At 44.0% G+C, this 19940-nt stretch overlaps 2 protein-coding genes across 4 annotated transcripts in view; one reads left to right on the top strand and one right to left on the bottom strand.

Moving 5' to 3' along the window:
- Positions 1 to 1237: 1237 nt before the first annotated feature.
- Positions 1238 to 15549, top strand: FAIM (Fas apoptotic inhibitory molecule). 2 transcript variants are annotated; one of them, XM_075181238.1, is made up of 6 exons: positions 1262 to 1316; positions 7461 to 7509; positions 7972 to 8107; positions 8446 to 8674; positions 10535 to 10584; positions 14442 to 15549. In XM_075181238.1, the coding sequence occupies exons 2-6, from the start codon at positions 7466 to 7468 to the stop codon at positions 14589 to 14591; spliced, it is 609 nt and encodes a 202-aa protein (XP_075037339.1). In that variant the 5' UTR covers positions 1262 to 1316; positions 7461 to 7465; the 3' UTR covers positions 14592 to 15549. The 2 variants fall into 2 exon arrangements, with proteins under 2 accessions (XP_075037340.1, XP_075037339.1); XM_075181239.1 differs by lacking the exon at positions 7461 to 7509 and having other exon boundaries at positions 1238 to 1316.
- A 2489-nt stretch (positions 15550 to 18038) lies between these two features.
- Positions 18039 to 19940, bottom strand: part of PARP9 (poly(ADP-ribose) polymerase family member 9) — a 43356-nt gene continuing 41454 nt past the window's right edge. For both annotated transcript variants that reach the window (XM_075181245.1, XM_075181244.1), the window contains one exon: positions 18039 to 18900. In XM_075181245.1, coding sequence (XP_075037346.1) covers positions 18590 to 18900 — 311 coding nt within the window. In that variant the 3' untranslated portion in view covers positions 18039 to 18589. The remainder of the gene's footprint in view (positions 18901 to 19940) is intronic.

The following is a 19940-nucleotide window of genomic DNA, read 5'->3' on the forward strand; positions in this document are numbered from 1 at the left end:
ATCCTATCACAGTATCACACATCCTATCACAGTACCGCACATCCTATCACAGTATCACACATCCTATCACAGTACCACACATCCTATCACAGTACCACACATCCTATCACAGTACCGCACATCCTATCACAGTACCGCACATCATATCACAGTACCACACATCCTATCACAGTATCACACATCCTATCACAGTATCACACATCCTATCACAGTACAACGCTGGAAGTCACTGAGCTCTTCAGAATGACGCATTTTCTATCACAAATGTTTGCAAATGGAGACTGCATGGCTGGTGCTGGATGTTATACATCTCTGGCAACGGGTCTGATTGTAACACCTCAATTCAATAATTAACAGGTGTGGGCAGATACATATAGTGTGTGTGTGATATGTATAGAGGAGGCTGAAGTTAGCTTCTTATTCGTTTGTAATTCATGCTCCAGCTTCTTGTTCAGAAAAGCTTATTTTTAAAGGATTAAATCAATTTGGATCACTGATTTCACATCAAATTAACACTACAGGGGGTCCCTTATACAAAATGCATTAGTATTTCGCCTGACCCAACAAGGTTCTGGGCATGAAATCAGGGGGCAAAGTCACCATATTTTATCATTTTGAATAAGTAGCTGCAGATTTGCAAGGGTTAAATGCCGCTGGACCAGCAATTTGACAGTGGGAATCAACACAGGGTGGTCAGTTACATATAAAACATCTGTATTGTGCCTGGCTTTAAAAATAAGCTTTTCTGAACAAGAAGCTGGAGCATGAATTAGAAACGAATAAGAAGCTAACTTCACCCTCGTGTATATATATATATAGGGGGGGGGGGGTGGTCAGTGAGCTGTGAAGGGTCTCACGGATGTTCCACAGACAGTGACAGATATATGGGGGGTGGGATTAGTGTCTGTGGTGTCAGTACAGCACCGGTACCTCATGGACCTCTGTGGCCCCCGGTACCAGGACCTGAGCGGCTGCTGACTGATCCCCATAACGTGTAACATGACGTCATGTGACCCCCCCCATATAACTGGGGGCTACTGAGGAATAACATGACACAATGTAACAGATAATAGGTCTGGGGCCCCAGAGCCGGGGGCCAGGGAGCGGCCCCCGGGGTGACGGGCACATTGTACTATCACCCCCCCCATGCCCCCCCCCATCATGGACGTCACCTAACCCGACATAATAACTATCCCGCTGTCCTCCCCCCAGCCTGTGACCTCTGACCCCGCCTCCTCCGCACATGCGCAGTAACCCCGGAGCGTTGCCCGGCAGCACCGAGAGCGTCACAGACACTTCCGGCCGCGGAGACTGAGGTGAGTCCGGGGGTGTCCCCCCCCCTCCCGTGTATAATACCCCGACCCCCCCCCCCCCCCCCTTACACCCTGTAACCTCCATATAATCATCTCCCCCCCGTGTATCCAACTGACTGCTATATATATATATATATATCTCTATCAATCATATATAACCCCCCTACCACATATGAGTGACACTGATACCCCATCACCCCTATATGTATATATATATAATCACAGAAATATCATTTATATACACAGCTTCCCTTGTACTGGGGGTAGTTCCTGGTATGTGGTGTAATACTCTATGTTGTACTCAGTACCACTTCCCTTGTACTGGGAGTAGTTCCTGGTATGTGGTGTAATACTCTATGTTGTACTCAGTACCACTTCCCTTGTACTGGGAGTAGTTCCTGGTATGTGGTGTAATACTCTATGTTGTACTCAGTACCACTTCCCTTGTACTGGGAGTAGTTCCTGGTATGTGGTGTAATACTCTATGTTGTACTCAGTACCACTTCCCTTGTACTGGGGTAGTTCCTGGTATGTGGTGTAATAATCTATGTTGTACTCAGTACCACTTCCCTTGTACTGGGGGTAGTTCCTGGTATGTGGTGTAATAATCTATGTATGTACTCGGTACCACTTCCCTTGTACTGGGGGTAGTTCCTGGTATGTGGTGTAATAATCTATGTTGTACTCAGTACCACTTCCCTTGTACTGGGGGTAGTTCCTGGTATGTGGTGTAATAATCTATGTTGTACTCAGTACCACTTCCCTTGTACTGGGGTAGTTCCTGGTATGTGGTGTAATACTCTATGTATGTACTCAGTACCACTTCCCTTGTACTGGGGTAGTTCCTGGTATGTGGTGTAATACTCTATGTATGTACTCGGTACCACTTCCCTTGTACTGGGGGTAGTTCCTGGTATGTGGTGTAATACTCTATGTTGTACTCAGTACCACTTCCCTTGTACTGGGGGTAGTTCCTGGTATGTGGTGTAATACTCTATGTATATACTCAGTATCGCTTCCCTTGTACTGGGGTAGTTCCTGGTATGTGGTGTAATACTCTATGTTGTACTCAGTACCACTTCCCTTGTACTGGGAGTAGTTCCTGGTATGTGGTGTAATACTCTATGTTGTACTCAGTACCACTTCCCTTGTACTGGGAGTAGTTCCTGGTATGTGGTGTAATACTCTATGTTGTACTCAGTACCACTTCCCTTGTACTGGGGGTAGTTCCTGGTATGTGGTGTAATACTCTATGTTGTACTCAGTACCACTTCCCTTGTACTGGGGTAGTTCCTGGTATGTGGTGTAATAATCTATGTTGTACTCAGTACCACTTCCCTTGTGGGGTAGTTCCTGGTATGTGGTGTAATAATCTATGTATGTACTCGGTACCACTTCCCTTGTACTGGGGGTAGTTCCTGGTATGTGGTGTAATAATCTATGTTGTACTCAGTACCACTTCCCTTGTAACTGGGGGTAGTTCCTGGTATGTGGTGTAATAATCTATGTTGTACTCAGTACCACTTCCCTTGTACTGGGGGTAGTTCCTGGTATGTGGTGTAATACTCTATGTATGTACTCAGTACCACTTCCCTTGTACTGGGGGTAGTTCCTGGTATGTGGTGTAATACTCTATGTATGTACTCGGTACCACTTCCCTTGTACTGGGGGTAGTTCCTGGTATGTGGTGTAATACTCTATGTTGTACTCAGTACCACTTCCCTTGTACTGGGGGTAGTTCCTGGTATGTGGTGTAATACTCTATGTATATACTCAGTATCGCTTCCCTTGTACTGGGGTAGTTCCTGGTATGTGGTGTAATACTCTATGTTGTACTCAGTACCACTTCCCTTGTACTGGGGGTAGTTCCTGGTATGTGGTGTAATAATCTATGTTGTACTCAGTACCACTTCCCTTGTACTGGGAGTAGTTCCTGGTATGTGGTGTAATACTCTATGTTGTACTCAGTACCACTTCCCCTTGTACTGGGGGTAGTTCCTGGTATGTGGTGTAATACTCTATGTTGTACTCAGTACCACTTCCCTTGTACTGGGAGTAGTTCCTGGTATGTGGTGTAATACTCTATGTTGTACTCAGTACCACTTCCCTTGTACTGGGGGTAGTTCCTGGTATGTGGTGTAATACTCTATGTTGTACTCAGTACCACTTCCCTTGTACTGGGGGTAGTTCCTGGTATGTGGTGTAATACACAATCATACAGTTGCCCGATGCCCTTGTGATCCCGTTGTCCTCCACCAGGGGGCGCTGGCTCATATCCAGCAGGACATATATGTGAGTGCACACAAGGAAGGGGGACCACTGCTGCAATCATGTGTTTTTCTAATGCAGATTATTTACAGAGGGTAAAGGGGAAGTATCTGTACAGATGGAGGACAGAGTGCGGATGTGAGCTGGAGGCTTTATAGGAAACCATCGTATTTAAGCCTATTTCCAATATAAGGAAGTTATGGATGCGTTTAGAACTTACACAACTGTAATGTAAATGTGCGAGATAGGACAGCTTTGATCTCTCTTAAAGACGAATCTAATATTGTACTATGCACATCAGAAAATGGCAGCATTATTGTGGTACACAACCATTTAAAGATTAATAGCGCAATGTGTATTTTAGGTCATCTAAAAAAACCGATGAAAACCTGTTTGTCGTGATCATAGAGAACTTACAGTTATTTATAAGGGTTGACCCATCACATAATTGTGGGGAATAAGGTCTAAATCATAACTGCAGTCTAACTATGTTATATAAAATGAATCCATTGATAAATTGAGCTACTAAAGTGTAAACTGTGAAGTCAGAGAGTCTGTTGTGTGTTTATTCAGTGGCTCTGCACATCCCAGTGTTCGAAGATAGCAGTGTCACCTGTAGCAGCTTCAAAGGCCCCTGCGGTGAGCTATATCCTGGCCTAGGATGGAGTTTTGACACCTGAGTAGACTTTTAGGAACCATTCAGCATGGTGTCTGGATCACAGAGACCATGTGCTGAATTATAGTATATAGACAAGAATAATTCAGTTTTAAAATATGCCACTTAAAATCAATAAAAGTAGTGATCAGCCACAAATTCCTCGGTTGCATGATGAAGGGCAGCTCATATTTCAAATTAAGAATTCTGCCACACAGAGAAGCTGAGGAAATGTTAATACCCTGTACCTAGGCCTGTTTGGTATCAATAGATGGGTAGATTCATTGGGGATTTATTAATAATAAAATTGGGTCTGTGTGACGCTCCACAGAAAAGTTAGGTCTTCTAGTAGAATTGGGTAGTAAATCAGGCAACATGCAAATGGTGATTGAAAAAAGTGTCACAGACCACAACCCCCTGGGGATAGAAAGAGGTGTGGAAGTGTCTTTTTAAAAGGCTGAGACCAGGTACAGCAAATTGTCAGACTTTTGGGAAAATGAATCCACATTGATGAGCTGTCCATCTTCCTAGCCAATTTCCCATGGCACATCTCATGTAAGTTATACTCTGAATGTAACCCCTTTTATTTTAAACTGTTTTGCTTGTGTATGTTATGTTATTTTTTTATAAATTGTTTTATTTATATATCTGTATGCCCTGTACCTTGGTATATTAAATCTATAAATTTAGTAAGTGATGTCCTTGATACTCTAATGAATCCATTAGCCTGTTAAGAAGAATATGGCTCAACCAAGTTAAGCCTTTGAATGCCGGTGTGTGATTTGTTGATACATTTGACTAACAGGCCTAGTGTGTGCTTGCATTTACATTTGTGTAACAGTCTGGAGGAGTGACGAGTTAACCCTTTGATCTCTGGTGTGGGCTTTGCTAACCAGTGAGTAGCCAGATGCCTTGTGTGCCAGTGTGGGACAGTATATTGGGGTCCTATTGCCAGTATTCAATAGGTGGTGGCAGAATCTGAAGTGTGTGGGCGATTCAGTAGGTCTATAACCTGTGTGATAGGTAGAGAGAGACTGTGGGCTGGAATCATGTGACCTCATACAGGAAACACCCCAAAGCCACGTAAGCTGGGAGTGTGTTTGTGACAGTGTTTAACGATCGCTCTAAATTTTCTAGGTTAGGATCTATAGACCTTTATGCCATCTAAACAAACTAGGTTGTTGTAGGACTCAATATTATTCAATGTCAGTTCTTTCGTCAACACGGGGTCCCGCCATGGGCACCAGTAGGCCCCGAGCTGTGTGAACCATCGTATACTCACCTGGCAAACTGAGTGTGAGCTTGGTGACCTACACTGTATATTGATTACTGAGTTACATTATTTGGTCTGCGGATAAACGGCATGTTCCAGTTTGTTATATAATTTAATAATCAGTCCATCACGACTATGATCAATATAGAGATTCATGTTTTCTACCTCACTATATGTGTCGAGGGGAACCCATTACACGTAAATATTTTAAGGATTTGATGCAGTTCTCATTTGGAAGGCTGTTATATACAGGCAGATATATAGGTTAAAAAGTTTCTATAAAATATCTCCGTAATATTTCAAAATCAGACATAAAATGAGGTTTCCTAAATTTGAATCCGATGTTTTGAAAATGGAAGAATTCAGTATAAGTCGATCCCCTCAGTGATCTTTACTGAAGTGTTTTCAGCACTAATCATAACCTGTGCGGACGGTTTTAAAAAGCACAAAAGAATATTGTTTAATAATCCATGTACCACTTAGTACTGGGCGCTGTACTGTAGCTTGTTGTGTATCTGCCTGTTATAAACAGGAGCTTATCCAGATAGGAATCCCAAGTGTATCCCACAAGCAGCTGCCGATGATGTAATACAGATTGTTTCCTACACAGTAGAATGGAGCGTCCTTCTCCAGCCAGATTAAGGAGACGTTAGATCATACTTACCTACTTTCTTCAGCTCCCTTCCGGGAGCCAGCCAGTGGAGGGGGGCGTGAAGGGGCGGGGTGGCCGAAATCGCGCCATTTCGGCCCCGCCCCCTGTGACGTCATGACGCAAATTGCGTCATTTGACAGCGGGGGCGGGGCCAAACGCCGCGATTCACCGGGAATCGCGGCGTTTGGGATCTAATTCTGCCCACTTCACTAGGAAGTGGGGCACTTCCTAGTGAAGTGGGCAGAATTCGGGAGATTGCCACACTCGCCCGGGAGTCCGGGAGACTCTCACAAAATGCGGGAGTCTCCCGGACATTCCGGGAGAGTTGGCAAGTATGCGTTAGATGTATGTTCTATACAGGTTCTACCAAAGCGTTTAGGTGCAAATTTATTTCCTGTAGACGGGATTAACCCGTTAGTGACTGCGCCGTAGAGGGGCTCAAGGAAATAATAACAGGTAATTGTTGCATATCTGGAGACCCTACCTGTATGTGGAAAGTGGGCGTGGCACCTGTGCATGCTGTGCAAGAGGGCGGGCGCCCGTGCATGCGGTAAAGTGGGCGGGCAGATGTTTATGCGGGGATAGTGGGTGTGCCCCTGTGCATGCGGTAAAGTGGGCGGGCAGATGTTTATGCGGGGATAGTGGGTGTGCCCCTGTGTTACTAGGTTACTGACTTGATTGGCAGCACTGCTGGTGCTACTGTTCCTTCATTATGAATATGCGGATAAGACTCCTTCCTGCAATGGGTGATCTTATACCAAGGGATTTGTCTGTCTCTATGGTATAGTACTAAGTGTCTGACCACATTAGGTGTCAGTAAGAAATATAAAAGAAATGGGCGTCAGGAAACCTGTAATCAGTCACAGGATCGTGGTATCACTTTGACCATAATGTGTTTAGATTGTGATCCCGATATTACGATTCTGCAATAATGTTAGTTGTCAAATTTAAATATATCTATGAAAACTGGTGCAGATAAAGGTTCTGTAACCAATGTCGTTGGACCTTGCATGGTGCGGGCTGTGCTAGAAGCCGGTCACCGGGGTCACATCACATTTTTCTTGTGCAAAGTTCAAGTATCTTTTAATTTTTTCTAAAAAGGAAAAGATAAAATAATGTAATAACGTGTGACTATATACGTCTGGCGTGTTACTATCGCACATATACATCCTAAGCACGTAACCGCATCATCTTACCCATGACACCAGTAGGATGTCAGGACTAGATTCAGACACCAGAACCAGGGTGGATCGTTATAACAAAACTTCTTCTCTCTCTTCCTGCTGCTAACTGGACTAGTGGGTATGGCAGCTCGCGATGAGGTCACGGTGTACGAGGATGAAATGAGGTAACGCATTGTCTATTACAGGACTGGTACATAGAAATGTCTGCGATGTATGTTCTGGGATCTGCCACCCAGCGCAGGGCGACTGATCTACACAGTGGTGGGTGGTGGGTATACGGGGGTATGTCATACCGCCACTTCTACTGCTACATTGTAACACTATCACATCCCAGTCACTGACATTATATATATATATATTATACACACTATATAGCAGGCCTGGCCAACCTGTGGCTCTCTAGGTGCTGTGAAACTCCAAGCCCCAGCATTCTCTGCCAGCTGATAGCTGACAGGCCGGCAGTGTGTACAGCCCTATAGAACGCAGTCTGTCAGCTCACCTCTGCACATATAATCAGTCAGCTCACCTCTGTACACATAATCCTTCTCCCGGCTGTAATCCGGCTGCTGTTATCCTGTTATCTCTGTCTGTGATCATTACACCAGGACATGTTTATCTCGCTGCAGATCCCGTTACACCCGGCTGGAGAAGATGAGCGACCTGGTGGCTGTGTGGGAGGTCGCTCTCAGCGACGGCGTCCATAAGATTGAGTTTGAACATGGGACCACGTCAGGGAAACGAGTGGTGTATGTGGACGGCAAGGTAATATGGAATGGGAAGATAATGCTGTTTGTGTGAAAAATTCTTTCATTGAACTGTCTAATTTGACTAAAACTCATTATTTTAATAATTTTGTGCTGAAGCTCCTCCTCCTCTGGGGTGTTACTGATGCACGGGGTGAGTGACAGTCTGGAGAGCAGGCCTTAGTGTCTGGTTATTTGAAGGGACATTGGTTTATAAAACATAATTGAACTACTCTGATCAATATGTTACAGTATAAGGTGATGGAAGCACTATGTAAAGTTACTCATTATGGATTTAATTGAATCTCCCCCATTAACTTATAATATATGACTGATTATTCCCCTTTTGTGTCCCAGGAGATCATCCGGAAAGATTGGATGTTTAAGCTGGTGGGGAAGGAGGCCTTTCCTGTGGGGGCTTCTCAGACCAAGGCCACGATTAACATCGATGCAGTCAGTGGTTTTGCATATGAGTACACGCTGGAGGTGAACGGGAAGAGTCTGAAGAAGTACATGGAGAACCGGTCTAAGACCACCAACACCTGGGTGCTGCATGTGGATGGAGAGGACTGCCGGGTGGTCCTAGGTAACCTCATACTGACATAATGTCCTTGTTCCCTTCTCCAGGGCAGGATGTAATGAGGGAGGAGAAATACATAGGGTGGGGGGAGACAAACCCCCTTCTCCCCACTCTAAAATAGAAATATATAAACAACACCAAATGATAAGGATCTTTTTCAGTTTTTCATGGTACAGTTATTAACACTGGAGAACAGTGGTGACAACAAAACTAGTAATAAACTCAGATTTCCCAAACAATAAATACTGACAATCCTTGTGGATAATACAACCACCTATTGTGTCTCTACAAGAGCCCTGTACAGCAGTCACTGTCACCTGGTGATATCTCTTCCTCTATACACTCAGTTATCCTGGATCACACTACCTAGACTATAGACATCACTATCAGATAATTAGTATAATACAACCACCTATTGTGTCGTTACAAGAGTCCTGTACATCAGTCACTGTCACCCAGTGATATCTCTTCCTCTATACACTCAGTTATCCTGGATCACACTACCTGACTATAGACATCGCTATCAGATAATTAGTATAATACAACCACCTATTGTGTCTCTACAAGAGCCCTGTACAGCAGTCACTGTCACCTGGTGATATCTCTTCCTCTATACACTCAGTTATCCTGGATCACACTACCTAGACTATAGACATCACTATCAGATAATTAGTATAATACAACCACCTATTGTGTCGTTACAAGAGTCCTGTACATCAGTCACTGTCACCCAGTGATATCTCTTCCTCTATACACTCAGTTATCCTGGATCACACTACCTGACTATAGACATCGCTATCAGATAATTAGTATAATACAACCACCTATTGTTTACCAGAACATATTTGCTCCAATAATTAAAAATGAAAATATTCTCACTTGTGCAATGTATAGAAAATTACCCCAGTATAGATATAAATATTATACATTTTTTATTGTCCTTTAAAAAAAACTGATCTGATACCAGGACAGTGATATTTAGATCAAAAGAAAGTGAACTATTTGCAGTGTATAGTAAAGTAACGATACAAATGTTTTACTTATAAAATATTTAGCTCTTCATTTATTATTAGAAAAGTAGTATTATTTATATACTATGTAGCTTATTGTAGCTCAAGTCCAAAAGCTAATACTTATATTATATATGCTACTGAGCAAGGTCTGAAAGCTATGAGTGTAACATACATTGCTGGACCTGCGTGGATGGGTCGTAGCTGTGATATTAGAGCAGCCACCAGTCATGTGACCTCTACAGATTGGCTCAGGGTCTCATGGTCCTGGGCTAGGGAGTCAACACCGCCAGGTACAGCAAGCTGGCGGCCCATGAGCCATCCACGGCCCTGACCAATTTCATGAACCATGTGACATCATATTTATACATAGTATTGGGCCTGCAAGCACATACGTGTAATATATATATATATATATATTTATACATACAGCCCTCTGCATGTGAACAGCTGCCCTGCAGTGATCTAGAGGACACAGTGTCTTTACATACATGGTATGAGTACATGCATGTTTGTGGGGCATTCCACACCAACACGGAGTTTACATGCAGCCTGTGTTCTGGCGCAGGATCCACCAGCCCTACATTACCTGTTCCTAAATTACTGATTCATTCATTCTTTTTACCTGAGCTCTAAATATAGGGGAACCCCAACACTGACATCCGGCTTCTTGGCTTCCTGTCCTGCTGTAGTTGTTACTGCCCATATCTATTCACCTCTTGCTGTCATTGTACAGCGCTACATAATGTGTTGGGAACAACAGAGGCAATAGGACAGGACTACGATGAATACTGAATGATAGGTGCCAGCTGGGGGCGCTGTTGTGTGGAGATTATAATTGTTGTTCTCCTTTCAGAGAAGGACACGATGGACGTCTGGTGTAACGGCAAAAAGATGGAGACTGCGGTAAGTGAACAGAGACCGTGACCTGATTCCATGGATTTGTTTTATTGTTTGGTTACAGTAATCTCCATCACTAAACTTCGCTCATTTGAAGAGTTTTGAGAAACTGGATATAAGTTCACATTTCAGTTACTGAGTGTAACGGTGTGTGATAGAGGGACAGTAACCTAATGTCAGATATTCATAATGGGATTTGTGGCTTTTATCGGCCCATAGACACTGCAGAGTTGTCTAAAATGGCCTAATTGGCCATTGTAATTGTAGCAGTTATCAGACCTTAAAGATGAAACAGACAGGATCTGTCATCAGTGTATTACTGAGCTGAATAATATACAGGAAATAACTGGTGTGTTTATACTAAATATATCCATCATCCAGACACACATGACGGGGAAATGTGTTTACTGTTTGTTAGAACCAGAGTCTATATACACTCAGTGGTCACTTTATTAGGTACACCTGCTCGTTAATGCAAATATCTAATCAGCCAATCATGCCTCAGCAACTCAGTGTATAAAAGGCTGCAGACATGGTCAAGAGGTTCAGTTGTTGTTCAGACCAAACACCAGAATGTGGAAGAAATGTGATCTAAGTGACCGTGGAAAAATTGTTGGTGACGGGTGGTTTGAGGGTCTCAGAAACTACTGATCTTCCAGGATTTCACAGAATCTCTAGAGCTTACAGAGAATGGTGCGTAAAACAAGAAAACATCCAGTGAGCGGCAGTTCTGTGGGTGGAAACAACTTGTTAATGGGAGAGGTCAGAAGAGAATGGCCGGACCGGTTCCAGCTGACAGGAGACAGTGACTGAAATATTATTATTATCATAGATCTATAAGGCGCCACAGTGCTCCGCAGCGCCGTACAGTAGGGAAAACAGTAAATAAAACAAGAACATACAAGGTAGACAAAATAAATTCAGACATGAAAACAAAGGATATGAAGGACCCTGCTCATTAGAGAGCTTACATTCTATAGGGAAGAGGGCACAGCTGAAATAAGAGGAGTGAGTGTGGCTCAGAGTGGAGATTGGGATAGTTGGGTGCATTAGTGTGAATAGTGTTATCGAGGATAAGGTCACCTCTAAATAAGAGATGGGTTTTCAAAGAGCATCTAAAGATTTGAAGGCTGTGGGAAAGTCTGATTGGACTTGGTAGGGAATTCCATAAGTGGGGAACAGCACGGGAGGTGGGAGTGAGAGGTGGTTACCAGAGTCGAGACAAGGTGCAGGTCAGAGGGAGATCTAAGAGGGCGGGAGGGAGAGTGTTTGGATATGAGATTTGTGATATATGAAGGGGGTGGAGTTGTTGAGGGCTTTGTATGTAAGGGTGAGTAATTTGAATTGGATTCTGGAGGACACAGGGAGCCAGTGTAGGGATTTGCAAAGTGGTGCGGCAGATGTGGAGAGAGAGGAAGATCAGTCTTTAGTATGGATTGATGTGTGGATATATGGGTGTCAGGAATACCAGACAACAGGAGGTTGCAGTAGTCAAGATGGGAGATGATGAGAGAATGGATAAGAGTTTTGGTAGCATGTTGAGTAAGAAAAGGGCGTATTCTGACAATGTTTCTAAGGTGGAGTCGACAGGACTGGGAGAGAGTCTGGATGTGAGGAATAAAGCAGAGGGTGAAGTCAAGTGTGACACCCAGGCAGCGGGCTTGGGAGACTGAGGAAATTGTGGTGTTATAGACAGTGAGGGAGATCTGAGGGCAGGTGGTGACTCTGGCAGGAGGGTAGATAATAAGTTCTGTTGATCTTTGGGTACATCCATGGACAGCCATGTGCAAATAGCAGAAAGACAGTTGGTTACACGAGATAGTATAGAAGACGAGAGGTCAGGGGAAGAGATATAGATTTGGGTGTCATCAGCATAGAGGCGGTATTGGAGGCCGAATGATCAAATTAGTGCCCCAAGAGAAGAGGTGTACAGTGAAAAAGGTAACGGGCCAAGAACAGAGCCTTGTGGGACCCCAGCAGATAGTGGGAGTGGAGGGGAGGATGTGCCAGAGGTAGAAGCACTAAAGGACCAGCCCGATAGGTAGGAAGTGAACCAGGATAGAACTGTGTCACAAAGGCCAATAGAGTGAGGGGTGTGTAGGAGAAGAGGGTGATCCACAGTATCAAAAGCAGCAGAGAGGTCCAGGAGGATGAGTATGGAGAAATTACCATTAGACTTTGCAGTAAGCAGATCATTGGTCACTGTTGTGAGAGCAGTTTTGTGTGTTACAACACTGGTAATGCAGAATAGCATCTCTGATCACACAGCACGTGGAGCCCCGAAGTAGATGGGCTACAGCAGCAGAAGACGACACCGGCCTCCACTTCTGTCTGCTAAGAACAGGAAACTGAGGCTACAGTAGGCACAGGCTCACCAAAACTAAGCAGTGATTAGAAAACTGTTGCCTGGTGTGACAAATCTCAATGTCTGCTGCGACATGCAGATGGTAGGGTCAGAAATTGGTGCAAACAATATGAATCCATCATCATCTATGTATATAACGCCACTGATTCCGTAGCGCTGTACAGAGAACTCATTCGCATCAGTCCCTGCCCCATTAGAGCTTACAGTCTAAATTCCCTAACATACACATACACACACAGACTAAGGGCAATTTAATAGCAGCCAATTAACCTACCAGTATATTTTTGGAGTGTGGGAGGAAACCAGAGCACCCGGAGGAAACCCACGCAAACATGGGAAGAACATACAATCTCCACACAAATAAGGCCATGGTCGGGAATCGATCTCATGACCCCAGTGCTGTGAGGCAGAAGTGCTAACCACTGAGCCACCGTGCTGCCCATGGATCCATCTGGCCTTGCGTCAACAGTGCAGGCTGGTGGAGGTGTATTGGTGAGTGAGATGTTTTCTTAGCACACAATTAAGCATTGTTTAAATGTCACAGCCTGCCTGAGTATTGTTACTGAGCATGTCCATCCTCTATGGCCAGAGTCTAGCAATCTAATAGCTGCTTCCAGCAGGATAACGCGTCATCTGAAGCTGCTTCTACGAACATGACAATGAGCTCCGTGTACTACAATGGCCTCCAAAGTCCCCAGATCTTAGACCAATAGAGCACCTCCGGGAGAATTACAGCATGAATGTGCATCCGACATATCTGCAGCTACTGCGCTATACCATCATGTCACCATGGACCAGTTCTCTAAGGACCAGCACCTTGTATCCGTGCCACAAATAATTTAGGCTGTCGGAACTGACGTTCAGACTGACTCTTCTTCTGTCCTGGGGACTAGAGGCCTCCAGCCACTCGGGGAGTCTAACGAGTTCCCCAGGGTTCAACAACAACTGCTGCTGGGCGGGATGGACTTCTCTGCCAAGAACTTGCAACTCGCGGCCCCCTGGACTGTCTCAGGGTGTAACACAGGCCTAAAGGCAGGATGATAATCCCAAAAGATAACTCGGAGGTAATGAATATACTGCAATCAGGTGTATGGATGAAACAGAATAAACAGGCTGGCAAGGATCCAGTACAAGGAATCGGGCACAGAAGTACTGACCGGTTAGCATCAGGTACCCGGGTAGTCAGACGAGCCAAGGTCTGTACACAGGAAATCCAGAAACAGAGACTCACAGGGAGAACGGCAGGAGTCAGACGCTCAGCTGACACAGGCAGCGTCTAAATAGTGATGCAAATTCAAAATACCCCTCAGACAGGCGGATCATGTGACCTGCCACCCGGAAGTACCGGGTTTGGACCGGAGCAGCGCTGGAGCGTGGAACAGGTAAGTTTGTTACAAGTGTACTCCATCGCGCTGTTTGTCCCAGTCACACATGATCCATCTGGATGAATGAAGTCTTAGTTAATCTACATTGTAACACTTGTGTTTTATCTCTACAGGGAGAGTTTGTAGATGACGGCACCGAAACTCATTTCAGCATCGGGGATCACGACTGCTGTATAAAGGCTGTGAGCAGCGGCAAACGCAGAGAGGGCATCGTACATATGCTGGTGGTGGATGACCGGGAAATCCCGGAGAGTGCGGCGTAATTCACTCACTATGTACCGCTAAATAATAATCAGGGAATCATACTACTGTGTGTAGTGCCCCCTGGTGGGTATAGATGGCTAGTGCCCTTCCCCCATATGAGTGTGGTTCTGTATTCCTGTACATGTGCGTAGATCAGATGGAATATGGTGGATATATCATTATTACTAATCCCAGTCTGCCATGTATTACCATGTTGTTCATTGGGCGCTGATCAGAGAAGAGGTTACTCATAATGAGATTAGCGTGTTCTGTCACGTGATCTGTTCATATCACTGCAGGTCGCCATAGGGCAATAGCTGAGGCCTCTGATAGTGGAACAAGTTTTCTCTGCCTCGGTCCAGGAGCTTTCACTCTATACATGTTTATTTTGTAAGCACATAAGTTTATTTCACATTACTACTCAGATTACATAATACGAGGACGCAGGACGGGTCTGTATGGTAAAACGCTGGGTACTGCTCCCTAACTCCACATTCATTTGCCCAAATATTTTCTATTTGTCAGAATCCTGGACGTTTTTATTCCTCATCCCTGAGTTTTAGCGCAGTCAGAAAACGCCACATTCGGAGTATAATAGATTTATGTGTTTGAGCCATAGAATAAGATCCAAGTTATACAGTAGTGTGAGAGATATTTCCATGTATACAATGTTACATATATTTTACAATGTAAATAATTCAACATCTGTTTTAGACTATTTTGATACTTTAATTATTCCAATAACTTTTGTTTCTGGTTTATTGTTGAAAACTGGTAGTTGAAATCAATATCTTGTCTTTTTACTCTCTGCTGTATTGAATATTATTTATTTTACATTACACTGTAGCCTTTTTCATGATTTCCAGGGATTGCGGACCAGTACCTTAAAGCTCAACCTAAAATGTGAAACTTTTTTCAGTGACAGAAAGTGCAATGATTAGTCATACCTGACAGCAATAAACACATTTTACTATGTTACGTTAGAGGGCAAACTTTACTGAAGCAGAAAAATATTCAGAAGTTTCTCACTGCGAGCTGCCGTATTTCTGTAAAAGTCTGTCCCACATCCCTTTTCATGGATAATAATAAGCCATCTGCCCTGGTAACGAGTTTTACCTGTTTACATATCACACAAAGTACAAAATCAAAAGTAGGCTGCAGGAGGTTGTTCTTCTTAATTATACTTTATATTAATATTCCTTATAAATACTTAAAGAAACCACAAATGATGCAGAACTCACACCCTGAAAATCACTAAAGAACTATACAGAGTAACTGTCCTTGTTTCCCAAGTAAGGTCCAAGCAGAGCCATGTTCAGGATCTCTGACAAGTTGAATCAGTCATTTACCAGTGTCCGTGGTATCATGATGTCTCTATGCTGGCACAGTTCTACCTACCCTCTACCCCTGTGCCACCTCAGGGTGTGAGGATCCACGCCCGCCTACATAACCACAAAGGGGCAAATCTGGCACATACCTAAGATGCTGCTGCCCGGGTACCACACAAGTGTCTGCCCGTGTCCTCTCCGTCCCAGGAGCCGGTGGCACCATTTAGTAAAATAACCATTTTTACAGGAATTAACAAGAGTATAAGAGGTAACATTCCATATTTAGGGGGTTTCTTGTAAATTGAGACATATTTCAAAGGTGCATTTAATGCAATCATCTTATTGAAATTATTGCATAAAATAGAGATTAAACAAAAATACTCTGCTGCTGTTTCCATTACTTTTCTCACTGATTGCCCCTGTCCTCACTAACACATTACTCATCTCCTTATATACTCTGTGCTGCTGGGGGACCCTGCTTCTTCCACTATATAACTCTCAGTCTGTGGCTTCCTGCTGCCTCCATTCCCCTCCTCACATCATGTCACTGCCCCTGTCACATGTAGCCCTGTCCTCACTAACGCATCACTTCTCTCCTGATATACTCTGTGCTGCTGGAGGACTCTGGTCCTCCCACTATATAACTCTCAGTCTGTGGCTTCCTGCTGCCTCCATTCCCCTCCTCACATCATGTCACTGCTCCTGTCACATGCAGCCCTGTCCTCACTGACACATCACTCATCTCCTGATATACTCTGTGCTGCTGGAGGACCCTGCTCCTCCCACTATATAACTCTCAGTCTGTGGCTTCCTGCTGCCTCCATTCCCCTCCTCACATCATGTCACTGCCCCTGTCACATGCAGCCCTGTCCTCACTAACACATCACTCATCTCCTGATATACTCTGTGCTGCTGGGGGACCCTGCTCCTTCCACTATATAACTCTCAGTCTGTGGCTTCCTGCTGCCTCCATTCCCCTCCTCACATCATGTCACTGCCCCTGTCACATGCAGCCCTGTCCTCACTAACACATCACTCATCTCCTGATATACTCTGTGCTGCTGGGGGACCCTGCTCCTTCCACTATATAACTCTCAGTCTGTGGCTTCCTGCTGCCTCCATTCCCCTCCTCACATCATGTCACTGCCCCTGTCACATGCAGCCCTGTCCTCACTAACACATCACTCATCTCCTGATATACTCTGTGCTGCTGGGGGACCCTGCTCCTTCCACTATATAACTCTCAGTCTGTGGCTTCCTGCTGCCTCCATTCCCCTCCTCACATCATGTCACTGCCCCTGTCACATGCAGCCCTGTCCTCGCTAACACATCACTCATCTCCTGATATACTCTGTGCTGCTGGGGACCCTGCTCCTTCCACTATATAACTCTCAGTCTGTGGCTTCCTGCTGCCTCCATTCCCCTCCTCACATCATGTCACTGCCCCTGTCACATGCATCCTCTGTCCTCACTAACACATCACTCATCTCCTGATATCATTGATATGAAGTAATCTGTAATTATTATAAAGCTGTCACAGAAGCCCAGAATTCCCCCCCCCCCCCTGAACCAGAGGTGCAGCATAAGATTAGTGTGATACCTCTATTCAGCTAACAATCATTACAGCCAAGAAGAGTCTTCTATAGGATTTGAAGACCCGTGGTTCTACCAAGAGAATTTACAACTAGAAACTGTTTAAGATTCCTGCAACAATCACTCTTAATGAGCAAAGTTATCTGTGGATCCACCAAGATTAAGTAACGTCCCATAATCCTAAAAACGACCTTCTGTCCTAACTCCCAGATTGCCGGGTCGGCTCCCAGACGTCTATTGTCAGTGTAGTAAAGGGAGGGTCACATGTTGTAGGATTTAGATTTCACCATGATTTTCATACATGTGACAGACTTGTCCATACTGAGCCTCCTAGTACACACGTGGCCTGAGCCACATAGCACACGTGACCCAAGAATCATATCGTATACATGCCCTAAGCGTGTACACACTGTCTACACTAATGTCAGTGTGAGTCACGTCATCACAATGCCGGTGATATAACGATCTTTATACAAAGTAGTCCACACTATATAATACCATTTATTTATAGTTTAATCTTTATTAGATCTAAAAAAAAACAGATTTAGAACAATTTGCATTTTAAAAATGAATTATATTTTGTTACCCAGAAGCCCCTGAGGCTGCTGTGTGTCTGTAATTATAGGATGACCCTGCCAGTACGTAGCGGGAGGTAAACACCCCATATTACCCCATTACTAGATTCAATATAGGCTAAATATATCTCCTAATAACTGCTGCAATTTTATCCACAGTTACAAAAAAACAAAGAAACTTTAGAAAATAATTTATCCCAACTGGTAGAAAAATAGAGAACCCTAAAGCACTATATAGAATAGTTTAGGTGCCCACCAGCGTCGGGGGCACAAGCGCTCCCCCCAGTTTCACACTTCTGCACTAGAGATTTATTGTCTGGTTATTAATACACTTTGTGCTAGGTGGAATCTACAAAGAGTTTTGTACTCAGATACATTATAAATGATTGTATCCAGACTAAATGATCAGTCACATAGGAAATATAAATGATTATTTGGGTATATACTTTAACCTTGAATAGTGTTCTGTAATCTCAACGTCATCCACTGAGTGTAGGTGACTATAATCCCAGCCCCCTGCAGCTAATACCTACTGCCTGGATCAGTGCGTCTGCAGGTGAACAGATACAAGGGCTTTGCTCGAAAACAGTCAAATATGACAAAGTGTTCTGGTGATGATTTGTAATCTGTCAGACTGTCGCACGGCTCCAGATCATCTTTACCCTTCAGAGGAAGTGGTGATTCCCTCAGTCGAGAAGTGACTTCAGTAGAGGTGCCGGTCAGGACCTCAGCCTGGAATATATAGATCAGGCCATTTTCATCCGGGGTTTTAAAACTTTGCAGAATGTTATTCAGACTTTTCTTGAAATGAATTCCGACTCCGTAGTTAGACCCTGGAGAGAGAGAGATCAGGCGTCTATAGATCTGACATATTGGTGTGCAGGGAACGGGGCAGATTTATCCACCAGTGTGGCAGATAAATACATAGTAACACCTTTATATATACACATTTAATACTACATATTACGTAAGATAAAAACATGCACATAACATGTATGTATCTGCACACACATACTGACATCGGTATACTCTACAATATAATGGGTACTAGCTTAGCCATTGCTAATTACCCAAATTACAGATAGATAGTAATGTGGAGGCTTTACCCATATTTGCATAAATCTGTTTAACTCTTTCCTAGTTTGTTAATTGTACCAAATATCTGCTGATGTAGTAACAGAAACAATAAGGACAAGGCAGATAGAAGTGTAAACGTTTGATTTACAAATTTGAAAGATAAATAACGTCACACAAGGTTAAGGTCATGTACGAGTCAATTCTGTGATGAAACTTAATCATCATCATACGCCAACATATTCCGTAGCGCTTTACAATTGGGGACAAACATAGTAAGCTAATAAACAAACTGGGTAAAACAGACAAAGAGGTGAGAAGGCTGCTCGCAGGATTACACTCTATTGGACAATGGGAGTTTGACACATGAGGTTAAGTCTACATTTGCAGTCGGCCCAGCCAGGCTGCAAAGGTAAAAGTGACTCGTAAGCTAAATGATCCTGTCACACAACAATGTTGGTCAAGGGGTAGTTGTATAACAGGTGGTAATAGGGTAGTGTAGTGAGGTTAAGAGGGTGGTTGAGGAACATTATAAGCTTGTCTGAAGAGGTGGGTTTTCAGAGAACGCTTGAAAGCTTGTAGACCAGAGGAGAGTCTTATTGTGCGAGGGAGAGAATTTCATAGAGTGGGTGCAGCCCGAAAAAAGTCCTGTAACCGGGAATGGGAGGATGTAATGAGTGTGGATGAGAGACGCAGATCTTGTGCAGAACGGAGTTGCCGAATTGGGAGATATTTTGTGACAAGAGAGGAGATGTATGTTGGTGCAGCTTTGTTGATGGCCTTGTTGGTTAGTAAAAGT

This window comes from Mixophyes fleayi, chromosome 7 (assembly GCF_038048845.1).
Source record: "Mixophyes fleayi isolate aMixFle1 chromosome 7, aMixFle1.hap1, whole genome shotgun sequence".
NCBI lineage: Eukaryota > Metazoa > Chordata > Amphibia > Anura > Limnodynastidae > Mixophyes > Mixophyes fleayi.

Coding starts and splice junctions, on each gene's coding strand:
- FAIM (XM_075181238.1), top strand. CDS start 7,466: ATGGCAGCTCGCGATGAGGTCACGGTGTACGAGGATGAAATGAG. Junction 8,108..8,445: donor TGGTGTATGTGGACGGCAAG/GTAATATGGAAT, acceptor TTTGTGTCCCAG/GAGATCATCCGGAAAGATTG. Junction 8,675..10,534: donor GGACTGCCGGGTGGTCCTAG/GTAACCTCATAC, acceptor TTCTCCTTTCAG/AGAAGGACACGATGGACGTC.